At 34.2% G+C, this 14,036-nt stretch overlaps 1 protein-coding gene across 1 annotated transcript; it reads left to right on the top strand.

The window, feature by feature from the left end:
• The first annotated feature begins 288 nt into the window (after nt 1–288).
• LOC142622548 (EG45-like domain containing protein) lies at nt 289–1,658 on the top strand. Its single transcript, XM_075796039.1, has 3 exons — nt 289–448; nt 786–1,065; nt 1,159–1,658. Exons 1-3 carry the CDS (start codon nt 349–351, stop codon nt 1,163–1,165), a joined length of 387 nt encoding a protein of 128 aa, XP_075652154.1. The 5' UTR covers nt 289–348; the 3' UTR covers nt 1,166–1,658.
• Nucleotides 1,659–14,036: the final 12,378 nt, after the last annotated feature.

The raw sequence follows: 14,036 nt of genomic DNA, 5'->3' as shown, positions 1-14,036 counted from the left end.
TGTATAATAAGGCTATGAGCATATAACTTTTAAAAAATTTTCTAGAAATTAAGTGGTATAGTGCCTTCGAATATCAAAGATTTCTTGCGTGTCTATCTAAAAGTGAGATAGAATCTACACGTTTGAGTAAAGCTTGTATGAACCCCGTGACATTATCAATATAATGCTTATCTAGAACAAGAAGCAGCTTTAGACATTTAAATGGAGTATAATATTCGTGAAACTTTTTCTTTCTTTTCACGGGAACTCCAATAAGATTGGCCCCCAACTATATAAATTAGACACGAAACAAACGTATTGTAAAGCAAAACTTATTTAGTGTTTTCCTTTGTTAATTATACATATGAAATGAGGTTCTTAGTGTTCTTGGCAATTGTAGTGTTAGGCTTAATAAGCCTAGTTCTTGGGGACATATGCACAGCTGCTTCTTATGGTCCTCCATATATACGTGAGTATATTATGCACCTTTTGATATAAATTATTATTATTATTATTTTAATTCAACATTTAAAACACTAAGAATTTTTCAATAAAGAAAAACAAATAATATCACTGAATTACTAGGCTCTTGATGCTATGCTAGATAAATCTCAAGCAGTAATAAGACAAATTTCATAACTTAAAAATTATTCGTTTTGACAACTCGCAAGCATATTGAATAGGCAATCCTTTTTGCTTTTCCTTCAGGTCAAAAATAGTATGGTATAAGCATATATGTAATGCCTAATTAGCTTTTGATAAGCTAATTAAAATGCTCATTAATTAATTAGAATCTCTTAATGCAGCTACACGTTGCAATGGAAACCGACAAGATCAGTTCCCTCCAGGAAATCTTTTTGTGGCAGTGAGTGAGGGATTGTGGGATAATGGTGCTGCCTGTGGGAGGCGTTATAGGCTGAGGTGCTTAAGTGGAAATAACAAACCATGTAAGGACGGCACCATTGATGTTAAGGTGGTGGATTACTGCCCACAATCGCCGTGCCCTTCCACCCTCCTCCTGTCGAGTAATGCTTTTGCAGCCATCTCAAACTCTCCCACAGCAAAAATTAACGTCGAATATATACAGTAAGCATATTATATTCTGTTCGTCTTATCCTAGCTTCTCCTCGATCGTTACTTATATTCTATTTTATCTAACTTGTTCTGTATTACATGCAGGATATAATAATTGCTGTTCAGAAACTGCTCTACGTTCTGGACCGAGTGTTAGAATGAACATATTGTTAAGCATAAGGCCTTAGTCTCTAAGCTCAAGAGCTGTGATGATGGAGTATGATAAAAGACTAGCACAAAGCAGTGTGTCTTGTCTCAAAGGAAAACCCGTGAGACAGTCAGCTCCAAATATCTGTTATAACCATTGGAGTCAGTTGCAACAGATTCTTACTAGGCTGTACATCTAGATATTTTCCTTTAGATATTTATTGATTCTCAATTCGTGTATAAATATTTTTTTTTTTATACAAAATAAAATTTTTACTCTAACCTAATCTAAGTATATATGTGTGTGAAGCTCCCTTCTGGAGACTTGAACTCCGACTCTTACCCCCACACCCAACAAGTATTTATACTTGTGGAGTAACCACAGCACCAAAGGGGAGCGGTGATAATACGTGTATAAATAGTACTTAGACAGTGTAATGTACGAGTGAGTTGAGCAATGTACAGATTTCATTCTCTCTTTTTGTTATTCCATCAATATTGTTGTGCTCAGCTCAAGTTTTACAAAGTTTTCACATCTACAGTTGTTGTTTCAGGAATATTTGTTAAGGGGTCATTCAAATTAGTGTTAAAGAGGTCTTCATGGTAAAGAGGTTGATAATGACCTCTTTGTAAATTATATTTTATGTCTTATTTCATCTTGATCATTAATTAGGATGCTAAGAAGATATTTTTCTCTCGTAACCCATGATTTGAAGAAAGATTTTTCAAGCCAACATAAGTTTTCTTAGAAGATGAATCTTGCGGTATACACGATTTTCTTATCAGATATTTATACACAGTATACTAGCAAGGGAATAAAGGATAAATTATAAATTTATTGGGCATATTATTTTTTTGACAATATCAATTATTGTTGCTAAAATTAAATATTGGAAATCATTAATTGTCTCTTACTATGATAAAGTTATTAATTATTGTTGTTAATATAAATTATTATTGTTAAGTGGAACTTTAGATATTATTGCTTAGAACACTTTAATTTATTGTTTATTAGTTGTTGTCTTTACTTTTTTCAATTATTTTATTTAACAATTCAACTCAACTTTAACAACTTTTTGTCATTATAATTCATTAAAAAAAAATATATGTTTTACCTTTTGCATTACTCTATTAAAAATTCAACACAACAATGCAATCATTAAAAAAATGTGTCTTCATTTCCCATTATCTCACACTTCATTTTCACTACCTCACATTTAATTGTCTTTTAGTGTCTACACTTTATTGTCCATATAATTGTCTTTTTTTTTTTAGATTTAAGATCAATATTTTACTAATTTTTGTTGTTGGTCATGCTTTTTTTTTTTTTTTCAAATTTTAAATCAAATTGGTTTGTTCTTAGGTTTTTTTCTTTTTTTTTTTCTTTTTGTTTAAAAAGACCAAGATAAAGGTTGATGTTGAATTAATTTGTTGTTGGGCTTCTTTTAGGGGTTCAAAATTTTATTTTAGGGTGCTCAAAACAAAAAATTAAAAAAAAAATAGTATACGTGGGAAAAAAAAAATCCCAAGTCCGGGGGTTAGTCTGCTCGAAATTCTGAAAGGGGTATTAAGGAATGTAAATTGGGATGTTAGAGAAGGATGATCGTTGCTTGATTGTTTTATTTAGCATTGTATATATAATCTTGTAATTTGATCATGTATCAAATTTTTTTAGCATTGTATATATAATGTTGTAATTTAAAAATGGAGCGCAAATTTGTGACCATATGTACAGGATCAGGCGGCATTGGATGGAATTTTTATATATTCACTAATTCGAATCTTCGCACTAAAAAGATTTTTTATTTATTTATTAATATTCTCTACTCTCTAGCATTTTCACTGATGTCTGTACAACTCTATACATAGAGGTTTACAATGATTTGAAATAATTTGAATTTACTGGTTCCAGGTAAGATGAAAATCCCATGAGGGTAGAAATCATAGACACTGAGTCTTTCTAGAAATGAGCGGAGCAATGACGAAATGGCCCGAAAACTTGGCGTCTACATATAGACATTCTTGTATCCTTATATAAGAGTTATGCATTCTTGAAGAGTTGTAAATCTAGGAACAAACGCAACCTTCTATAGAATCATTTTCATTCATTGAGTTATCCACTTAGATATTCTCAACAACAAAAAAAAAGTTATCCACTTAGTCTCAGCCATTAAACCAACACGTACACACGAAGTAAACACTCAAAACAGTTTGTGTGAATCCCATAAACACAGCACAATGCAAACATGCACAAGAAACACAAAGCTTGTGGGAAAACTCCTAACCTTTAGTTACTTTGCCTCAAAGAACAAGTAAAGACTAAGGCTTTTCCCCACCAAAATCTAGTTAGTCTAAAGACATAGCCACCATGGCTTCAAACCCCAGAGTTACAATGTTTTCCCACACAATGCACACTTTGTTTTTGCCTAACATGTAGACCCACATATGTTGTTGACACCCCCAAAAACTTAGATTTACAATTTGCAAGAAATAACTATGAAGTAATTGCCCCTTGTCTTGCTGTCACATGGGAACTGCCTAAAGGACAAACAGTCTTGTTGTCTTGGCCAGCATTTCCACAAAGTCTGTCACGGCAAGAATTGTAAAGTAACTGTCACACCAAGTTGCCGCCACCTATTGGACACGTGCACAGGCGCACAGCTAGTTGCACATGTTTTTATCCGCCACAAGCCTTGCCGATCGAGCGACCTAGCAGCCCAAAATATATTGCCCTACGTGCATCCTTGTCCGTGCACCACCATGTGGAGGGCTTGGTTCGTGCCAATGCCACCTCCAACGAAGCTATCTATCCCAAAAACATATATGATGACAAAGCTAAGGCCCTTTTATTCGCACATTTTTAAAAAAAGCAAGTGAAATATTTGAGATGTACATTTATATAACAAGTGATCGCCTATTGGCACTATGCACTATAAATGGCTAAGCTGCTTGATCCTCTAGGAGAGTACTTTAGTGCTAAAGTGATTTCACGTAAGCATGGCACCCAAGAACATCAAAAGAGTCTTCATATCTTGCTTGGGCAAGAAAGTGTTGTTTTGATTCTTGATGATTCAGAAGATGTAGGTATATCTGTGATCAGTTGAATATCTCTACTTAACCAATTTATTTTCACTCTAACATGATAATATTTGTTACACATAATACTTTTGATCTTACTGTTTTACCCACTAAAAGAAGAGGAAGTTCTTTCACCATTATGAGTCCTCTTATTTGTAGGGAAGAGAGTCAGATTGTGAAAATGGGCAATTTCATCATTATTTAAAGTATGTTGTAGTTTCATTCTCGAAGGTTCTTGCTACTGTTGGGCTTTGTGGAGCCTAGTTATATTTGATCCGGTTGACGACTCGACCCGACCTGACCCGAATAATATTGCGTGTTTTTTTAATGGGAGATTTTCTAAAGCTTAGTCCATGGAGTGGAGGCTTGAGCTGACAGACTCATTTTTTGTAACCCATTGTGAATCCTATGCGCAGGATGTATAAAACGCTGTTTTTTGTAATTAGGGTTTGGGGTTATTGTTGTGCGTGAGAGAGAAAAAAAAAACTGTAGCCGCACTTTGTATTTTTTTTCCTGATAATAGTGAAATTCTTGTAACTCTGTGAACGTAGGCAAATTGCCGAACCACATAAATACTGCCTTGTGCGTATAATTATTTTTCTTTAGCATGATCTCTATTTTTTGTTTCTCACAGGTTTAAGAATTCGTGGAAATTCCCTATAGCTACATCATATTGAGCTGGACCTGTTTGTGTTTTGAAATTAACTTGATTGTGAAACACCATGGTAAACTTATACTTTTAAGTTTTAAATTATAAACTTTTTTTATTCACTTTGGTTTCTCTTTAGTCAAACTGAGAAGGGTGAAGGAAAATTTATAAACAAAAACAAAAACAAAAAACAAAAACTTGCTTATGGATTTTATGAGATGCATACGTGTTGATTGTGACTTTTATATTGTAGAATGTTGAATAGAACTGAGAAGCAAAAAATGACATTGTTTAATTAGGAGCCACTTGAAATAGGGAAGAAGCCTAAAAGTTGCTTCTAATGTTGCTGCACTTGGATCATTCAAAAGTTATATAGACATGTGTTTATGCATTAATATGTGATGTGTCTTTTTAGCAAATTTTACACATTTGAGGTTCTTTGGTAAACATTTTTTATTTTTGATTTTGTGTATATGTGTGAATGTTATTTATCTTAATTTTTACCTATCAAAAATACATCATTTATCCTGATACTTGAATGTCTAGATGAAGGATTTGCACCTGATCCATTGAGACCAAATTTGATCATGCAAGTGATTCTGCTACCAATAAAAAACTAGACTGTAACATGAAATTAATTCTTTTACCCAATTTTGTAGTCTAACTTGCAAAATGATTCTAATTGTAAGGCTTGATAGTTTGCAACTTGCTTTGGATCTGATGTTTTTATGTATGATGAAGTATATATTATATTTTGGAGTTGATCTCATTTTTAGTAGTTTTTCCGTGCATCGCATGGGTTAGGCGACTAGTATATATATAAAACCGAAATCTTTAAATTTTTATTGACCTCTCCAGAGCTTGCCACATCATTATCATTTTTAAAAAATAAAATTATTTTTATTTAGTCCAAACTTAACAAGGAGTGAAACTCTATCTCTCTAACAAGTCCAACTTAAATTCAAACTCAAATATTGATAATTTATCTCCAAATTTGCGAGGTTAATCATGAATATTATAAAAGTAGTGCAAACCCCAATGTTTTTTTAAAGCCGAGTAAATGTATGAGCTCTTCTTCTATTATTTTCTTCTCCTCTACTTTGTTTAAAAAAATTATTTTATGATTTTTCATGTAATGTATGTTGATTTCTTGGGCAGAAAGCTTATATACAATATATTAAAGGGAGATATGACTATCATTATTTCAACATGGGCTCTTGCTCAACATTTTTTAGCATGGGCTACATGCTAATAAAATTCGTTTAAAGTTTAGACCCATTAAAATTTAAAACTTATTGCTTTATGGGTTTGTGTACTTTTTTTTTTTCTTTTTCTTATATTTCTTTTTTGAATAGTCATAGTAAGGACACAATTTGCACCCAAACCCAAAAATAAGATTGAGATAGGCTCAAAAAGCTCAATACTATGAATTTGTAGAGAGTGTGCTTGAAATCTAGGTTCTAGTGGTTTTAAGTAACAAAGATGATGGGCTAGATTGCAACATTGTACAGATGGGGTAGTTTATATAACAAAAATTGTCCTCGGACTCAAGCCGAGGAGATTGGATCTTATATTCTTTCTTAACGACAGGTTACAGATATTGATCTTAATGTTTACAGTGTTTTCTTTCTCCTATTTTTCGATTGCCCTTTTCCTAAATGTTTTCTTCTCCTTTTATATCATCTTTCTTCATTTCTCCATCCTCCACGTATGGATCAGGTTATTGGTTTGGATACTTGTCCCATCAGACCATCCTTGAAATCTTTGGAGGTAGCTGTAAAACTAAACCCTAATGCTCAAGCATCACTTAATGCGGCCAAAGGTTTAGCTGCAGAGCATTCAATGCGGTGGTAGCAGTTTCATCTTGGATATTTCCTAGCCCTTCTTTTTATCCGGTACACCCACCATGCATATCCTTACTTATAGGATTTTCTAGAACATCGCGTCTGGACATTGGGCAACCCTTTCCTATCTCGGCTTTAATAGCCGAGGACAGACTCCTCCTCGGAAAACCTTCCGGGATGACCTTGATCAGCTTCCGCCTCTTTATTCATCAACACTGCTTCTTAAATCAATATTCTCACATCCTCGAACCATTTAATGTCCTCGGATTGGGCCTTTGGCCCAATACATACTCCTGGGCCCATTGACCCTACAATCATATATTTTTTGAATTGTTTCAATAACTTATTCTTTAATTATATATCTTTTATGACATTTTGAAAGTTTTAACATCTAAATTTGTGTGCTCAGATATAGATAATATATATATATATATATAATCTATAATTTGTAGGCTTTGAATCTTTTTATTCCTTTTAATAGTTATAGCTATGGATTATTATTTTGAATGTAACATATCTATCTCTTATATTTCTCTATTATTTAGATATATATTTTTTGTTTTGTTTTAATAATTTCTAAGTAGTGAATCATCTGATTCTTTAAAATTTTTTGGTCTTTCAGAAGTTTTAGTATATGAATTTTTGAGTTTATTTTATTTTATTTTGCATTTGACAATTTTTTTGATAAGTTATTGCACATTCAAGCAATGATTTCTTCATCAAATTGTAACACAAATTGAAATCATACAAGAGCAAATCATGCAATGGTATAGTTTCTTAATAAATTTAAGATTTTATAAAATTATTTTAGTCTACTTCACAAATAGATAGGTTATATATATATATATATATGGGGCATAAAATTGACGTTTCGTAGATCATATACGAGTCTCACAAGTGGGTGGGAATCGATTAAACTGACAACTACACCAATGCTTGTAGCATGTGATTATATCTCTTTGAAATATATATATATATATATATACACACACATATATCGGGCATAAAATTGACGTTTCTAGTAGATCATATACGAGTCTCACAAGTGGGAGGGAATCGATTAAACTGACAACTACACCAATGCTTGTAGCATGTGATTATATCTCTTTGAAATATTCTGACTAATCTTATCACATAGTGACAGAATAAATATCTAGAAGCACCAGGACAAGTTCACAAATGAGTACTCCCAATGTAATGATCCTTCCTGAGCAATAAGCATTTCTTAATTATTAGAATTTAGAATCAATCACACTGAAGGTCCATTACCTATATATAAGAAAAGACAAAATTAATAAAAGACCCATTTCTTCAGAGGAGAGCGCAAGGCGAATTTGATAGCCATCACCCCTAACCCACGTTTCTGGCAGTGGGTCCATTAGAGATCAACCATGAGTCCAAGTGTGCGTTTGGAACGCATGTTTTCCGTGCGTTTCTATGTTTAGTTGAAATATGGTAGTTCTCGTGTACTGTTTACAAAATTTACAAGTATAAAATTTAGCAAATTTTCATTTAAAATTGAGTCTCATGGTACTATTTACACATTTAAAAATTATTTTGCTACAATGTTTTCAGTTTTCAGCAATAAACTTCCAAACACAACCTAAAGTAGAAAAAAAAATTATAAAATATTCTACAACTGCTGAGTGTGCAGTTGTGTTAATTAAAGAAATTAAGATATAAAAAGTTTTGTGCTAATCAGTGGCATGAAATCACTGTCAGTAATGGTTTCCTTGCTGGAAGAAATCAATGATAGATATCAAGCTTTGTGCATGTGAGTCGTGTGAGCGTATCTCCATCAAAATGTTTTATCAAGCTAGTCTTAAGCCAAAAAGAAACCTTAAAAATTGAGTAAAACACAAAATCGCTACTGATCTAATGCCATTTTGTCCCTCCAATGGAATTTGAACCATAATTCAATCACTCTTAAAAATAAAAATAAAATAATCATAACTGCTAAATGGATCTTACGCAAAAAAAAAAAAAAAAAACTAATAACATAGTTTACCTACAAAGAACTCTTTAAAAAAATCATGGCTACAGCCTACAAATAACCTAAATTAAAGGTTCTAACTTCATGCAAATCAACAAGGGGAGATATGATATAGTCAATTATATAATTTAATTATTTTAATTTTTAGAAAACGCTCTCCATCTCATTGTAGTTATAGTAGTTTTTCATTAATCTCAAAGGGTTACTTTAGTGGTTTCTAAGGCCTTATGATATTCATGAGATCTTAGGTTCGAAACTTCTCGCCAACATCTTAGGACCACCTCTGTAGAAATCCTCCTGTAATAATCCGATGCATGTGGGATGAGAGTTGTATACACCCAAGGGAATAGTTAAATACTCGAAAACGTCTTAAATATTCTCATTTGACAATAACAACAACAACAACAATTATAAGATCTGGGGAGCTGCTCTTAGAGCATTTGTTAATAAATCAATTTAAAATACTTTAATAGTACTTTTATGAGAATGAAATATAAAAAATTGTCAAAAAAAAATCAACTGTTTTTTTCCTTTCCTAATTGACATCTTTTAGGCAAAAATGGCCAAATACCACCCTTTTGCGAAATTAGTAGCGAAAAAACACTGTTTCGAAAATTATTAGTCATCTACCACTTTTCTGGTACTCGAGCTCTACAAATTCGAGTTCCAAATGGTACTCGAGCATTGTAAACTCAAGTTCCCCCTAATTTTGCCACCGTGGCACCGTCTGACATGGCATTTGGGAAATAAAAAATTCCACTTGGTACTCGAGTTTCTTGGACTCGAGTACTGTGCTAGTCTGGTACCCGAGTCCATTAAACTCAAGTATGGCCCCTGTTTTTAGTGAATCTCCCTTTCTCCCACTCAGTCTTACTCTCTCATCACTCACTTTCTCAATCTCCCTCTCACTCTCTCAATCTCGCTATCTCACTCTCTCAATCTCGCTATCTCACTCTCACTCTCTCAATCTCACTATCATCTCACTCTCAATCTCCCACACGCTTTCAATCTCTCTCTCTTAGTCTCACTCTCACTCTCACTCTTAGTCTTCCTCTCGCTCTTAGTCTCCCTCTCAGTCTTCCTCTCGCTCTTAGTCTCCCTCTCAGTCTCGCTCTTGCTCTGTACTCTCCCTTGCTCACGCTCGGTACTCTCACTCTCAGTCTCAGTCTACATCTTCAATTTGGAATCACAATATATGTCTCATTATCTCAATATTTGTTTGACCATTGGGGGTTAGGGTTATTTGTGGGTATATGTCAGTATTTGTGGGTATTTGTGGTGTAATTTTTTATTTTTTTTAATGAACATTTTCATGTGTTATTAGAGCAATCAGTCATTGTAGGACACAGTTAGCGTTCTCATTGAGGCCATATTTGATTTGTGAGACTGAGTTGGTTGCTTAGAATATATGCGGCAGATCCCTATTAGTGTGTAGAGGATCCATAGCTAAGCCTAAATTTTTTTGGGGCTTGATGTTGTTGAATAATTAATAGGATGCTTGGACTATTAAAGTGAGGGTTGATTTTAATAATGTAGAGAGACTTTCATTTTAGAAATTTCTTCTATCTAAAACTTGTGACTTTCTCATTTAGGGGTGAAAATGTTTTATCTTGTATGCTGATGTATTCTATTTCTATTAGCTGAATATGTTGTAACCTACTTAACATTCTAAAGTTTAATTCTTTTTTTTTTTTATGAAATTAGTAAAGGCTACATTAGATATATATTATTGCCATTTTCAGTCAAATATGCTTATAATTAAAAATAAATAAATAAATAAGAAGAAGAAGAAGAAGAAAGTTTATGTATTTGAAGTGAATTTTCCTCTGATTGCTGTTGTCACCAAATGCATGATAACCCTTAGATGTTCAAGTAAAAGATGTGTGTTTGGATTGCATAATACCTATTAAAAGATGCATAATACTTTCAACTTCTAATTGTGAACTGCCTACCAATTTCAAAGATCATGCTTGTAGTTTAGATACCTTGCCCATTGTAATGTCATGACTTTGTTTACCTACTAGGCATAAACACATCCAAAACAAATGGCTTCACTTTACCCTAATGCAATTCTCTTTCTTTTAAATTTGCCAATAAACTATAACACAAATGACATTTTTTTCTTCATCTAGTAGATCATTGAATCTGCTTGTAAGGTATATAGCCACTCTCTCTTGAATGAAATAAAAGAAATTTATTAAAGAAAAAGTAGGAACTCAATTATGTGAATTTACCTCATGTGCCATGCCCCTTAAAAAGAGAATTAGAATGTTTATGTTTTGCATTTGACCTAATGGGCCAGTAGTCACTTAATGGGCCATTAATCACCTTTAATTTATGCCAGATATGGACCCACATCGAGCGGGGCCCTCTATAGGGATTGTCTTAACAAGGCAAGCTGTGCATCATTCAAGTTTGCTTTGGGATACTCTTTTGGCAGGTGAGGTATGCACTTGTCCAAAATCGCAGTCAATATATGTAGTAGAAAGATTTTTGGAATTTAAGTTTGAAGTGTAATTATTACATGCTTAGTGATGAGATTGAGCGCGCAACAACAATCATATCAAGTAGATACACTGCATAATCCAGGGACTGCTGGACATAGGGATCACACACATGGAGTTAATCTACTGCAAAGAACTTGCACATGTCAGAAATGGAAACTATACAAGATACCATGTTCACATGTCATTGCAATTTGTATTAGGTATTGACATGATGCAGAGCAGTACATTGACCCATGCTATAGTGTGTATGCATTGTTCTGGAGCTATGCTCCCGTTTTCCCTGCGTTGAAAGATAGATTATCATGGCTAGATCCTAAAGAAACTCGAGGGGTCGTCCTTAACTCCTGATTGATCCGAGAGAAAGGTCGCCTTGTCTCAACACGAATCAGGAATGAGATAGACGAGGGAGGAAAACGGCCGAGAACCACACCATGGAAGGAGGGGGGGAGGAAGGTGTAATGCGGGTTGTGTGACCAAGAGGGGCATAACTGAAGAACATGCCTTAAGCGGAACGAGGTACCGACGAGTGGTGGTCTCGCGGACTAGGTATGCTAAGTTTGAACCGTGACATCCTTCTAAGTGCAACTTGAAACAAAATGCATGATATATGCCATAAGATCAAAATGCATGCTATATGAATACATGTGCATGGATTTACACATTTTAGATTATCCATCTTTTTAACTAGTATTTTTGGACTGCTGATCCAATAGTAGTTTAGCAATGAGTGTTCTTTTCTCCAATTTAAGATTGGATTGTTTTATGTTCTGTTTCATTTTTGTGTGCGTGTGTGTGTGGATAAGGTAAAATTTTATAAATATAAAAGCCTATGCTAGACTTTTGTTCGTTTGTGTGCTTCTACTATAGTGTTTCGGTGTTACCACGTCAGCACCTTATTTGGTAGGTTAAAGGTTTGGATCACCTGAGATTGAAATTAGTATGCTTATGTATTATTTTTACCCATTATATAAATGTTTTTTTTAAAAAACTTTAGACCGATAGATCCTTTTATGGTATTGGAGGATCAGAAGATTGAGAAGTAAAAAAAAAAAAAAAAAAATCAAAATCAAACCTGGAATTATAAGGATACATTTACATTTCTTTTACTACATTTTTCAATTTTTTCTTGTTGATTTTGTTTTCACTATCAGTTATGTTAATGGGCAATAATAATTACCAACTGATATCAGATTCACCAGGTGTGTGTTAGGTGTATTCTAATTTTTACTTTCTAAAAGTTGTTTCATTATTGTTCAACAACAAAGAACCATAAATAATCCTATTCAATTTTATCTGTTAGGTTTTTTTTTTTAAGGTAAAGGAACTGCTAGTTATGGGGCTACTTGTGGCTTGGTGCTAATTGAAACCATGATTCAGTCATGTTGTGGTCTACTTAATTTTCTTGGTCATGAACTTATATGCAGTTTGATAAATTAAGTCCTTTATGAACAAAAACGGCTCTAGTACATATTAATTTTCTTGATCATTGTTGGAATTTTCAAATTTTGGTCCTTCTAATAATTATTTTCCTTGCTTGTGGTAGGTTGTGTTCATAGTTCATACTCTTAATTTCTGAATTTGATCCCTATCAATTTGAATTGATTCTATGAAATAGTGTCTTCCCAAGTCTCCTTTAAGGTAGAAATTCTCATTATATTTCTCATTTCTTTTATTAGTGTAAGTGTAAGTGCACAATCTGTACCCGGTCCAATCACTAGATGGACCCAGGCCCAAAGAGTCTTATACAATGAAATTTGTAGAGTATGGGTTTGAAATCTAGGTTAAGGGATATTGGAGAGTTGATAAACAGGCTAGAATGCCACAATCTATGCAAATAATAAATGAATATGACAAAAAACTCTCATCGGATGTAAGCCGAGGACCACTTGTATTGTCTTTCTTTCTCTAAGCAAAAGATTACAATTGGTCTTCAAGTTTTTCCTCCTAGATACTTGTCCCATCCACCACCTTCTTGAAGTCTTCAAATAATAGCTGGAAGACTGAATATTACTGTTCAGAGGTCATTTCTCCATTAATGCGGCCAGGGAGGTAGATGTAGGGCCTTTAATGCGGTGGTAGCAGCTTTTTCCCTCAGATATTTCTCACACGTTCCTCCTTCTAACAAGTGCTTGGATCACGCCTTTACCCAACAGATCTTCCAGAATTCTGTCTTTAAATCCTTTAGCACGTCTCATGGCCTTTGCTGGGCCCGTCCGAGGAGATACTCCTCTTAGAACAATTCCTCTGCCCTTGTAGCGCGAACTGGCATGTGGGCCTCGAAGACTCTGATTGAACAGACTTATACCAACAAACCAAGCCCAAGGCCCAAATGTGCATTTTAGCATTTTTACCCCCGACAATAGCCCCTCAAAACTTCATTTTTCCCACCATCCGAGGAGAGAAATGGAGGATGGGGGGAAAAATGAAGTTTTGAACCAACAGCGCACCCTCCACACACTTTGCATACCGCCACACATGTAGGGGTCCTTTCATTCCTTTAAAACCGCCACTGACGCTTCGAAACCCGGAACACTCGCATTAATGACTGCAAGTTACGTCTTGTTCCCCACGCTCAACGGTGAGATACACATTCAACGGTCCGGGTTCACTCTAAAAATTTGGGCGGGATAATTATGATTTGAAGCCGCCTCCCACACACCAAAACACCTAGGAAACCGAATCTCCATCCATCCTTTCTGAAATCAATCAAGTCTAAGAGTTACTCACTCTCTTTCCTCTCAAGAAGCTCGTGAATAATCACCTAA

Source organism: Castanea sativa, chromosome 1 (assembly GCF_040712315.1).
Source record: "Castanea sativa cultivar Marrone di Chiusa Pesio chromosome 1, ASM4071231v1".
Taxonomy (NCBI): domain Eukaryota; kingdom Viridiplantae; phylum Streptophyta; class Magnoliopsida; order Fagales; family Fagaceae; genus Castanea; species Castanea sativa.
Note: the sequence above shows the minus strand (reverse complement) of the source record. Positions and strands in the feature narration are given on the sequence as shown.

Bases quoted from the DNA above. Each gene is read 5' to 3' on its own strand.
- LOC142622548 (XM_075796039.1), top strand. From the start codon at position 349: ATGAGGTTCTTAGTGTTCTTGGCAATTGTAGTGTTAGGCTTAATAAGC. The intron at 449-785 runs GTGAGTATATTA...CTCTTAATGCAG, and splicing joins TTATGGTCCTCCATATATAC to CTACACGTTGCAATGGAAAC.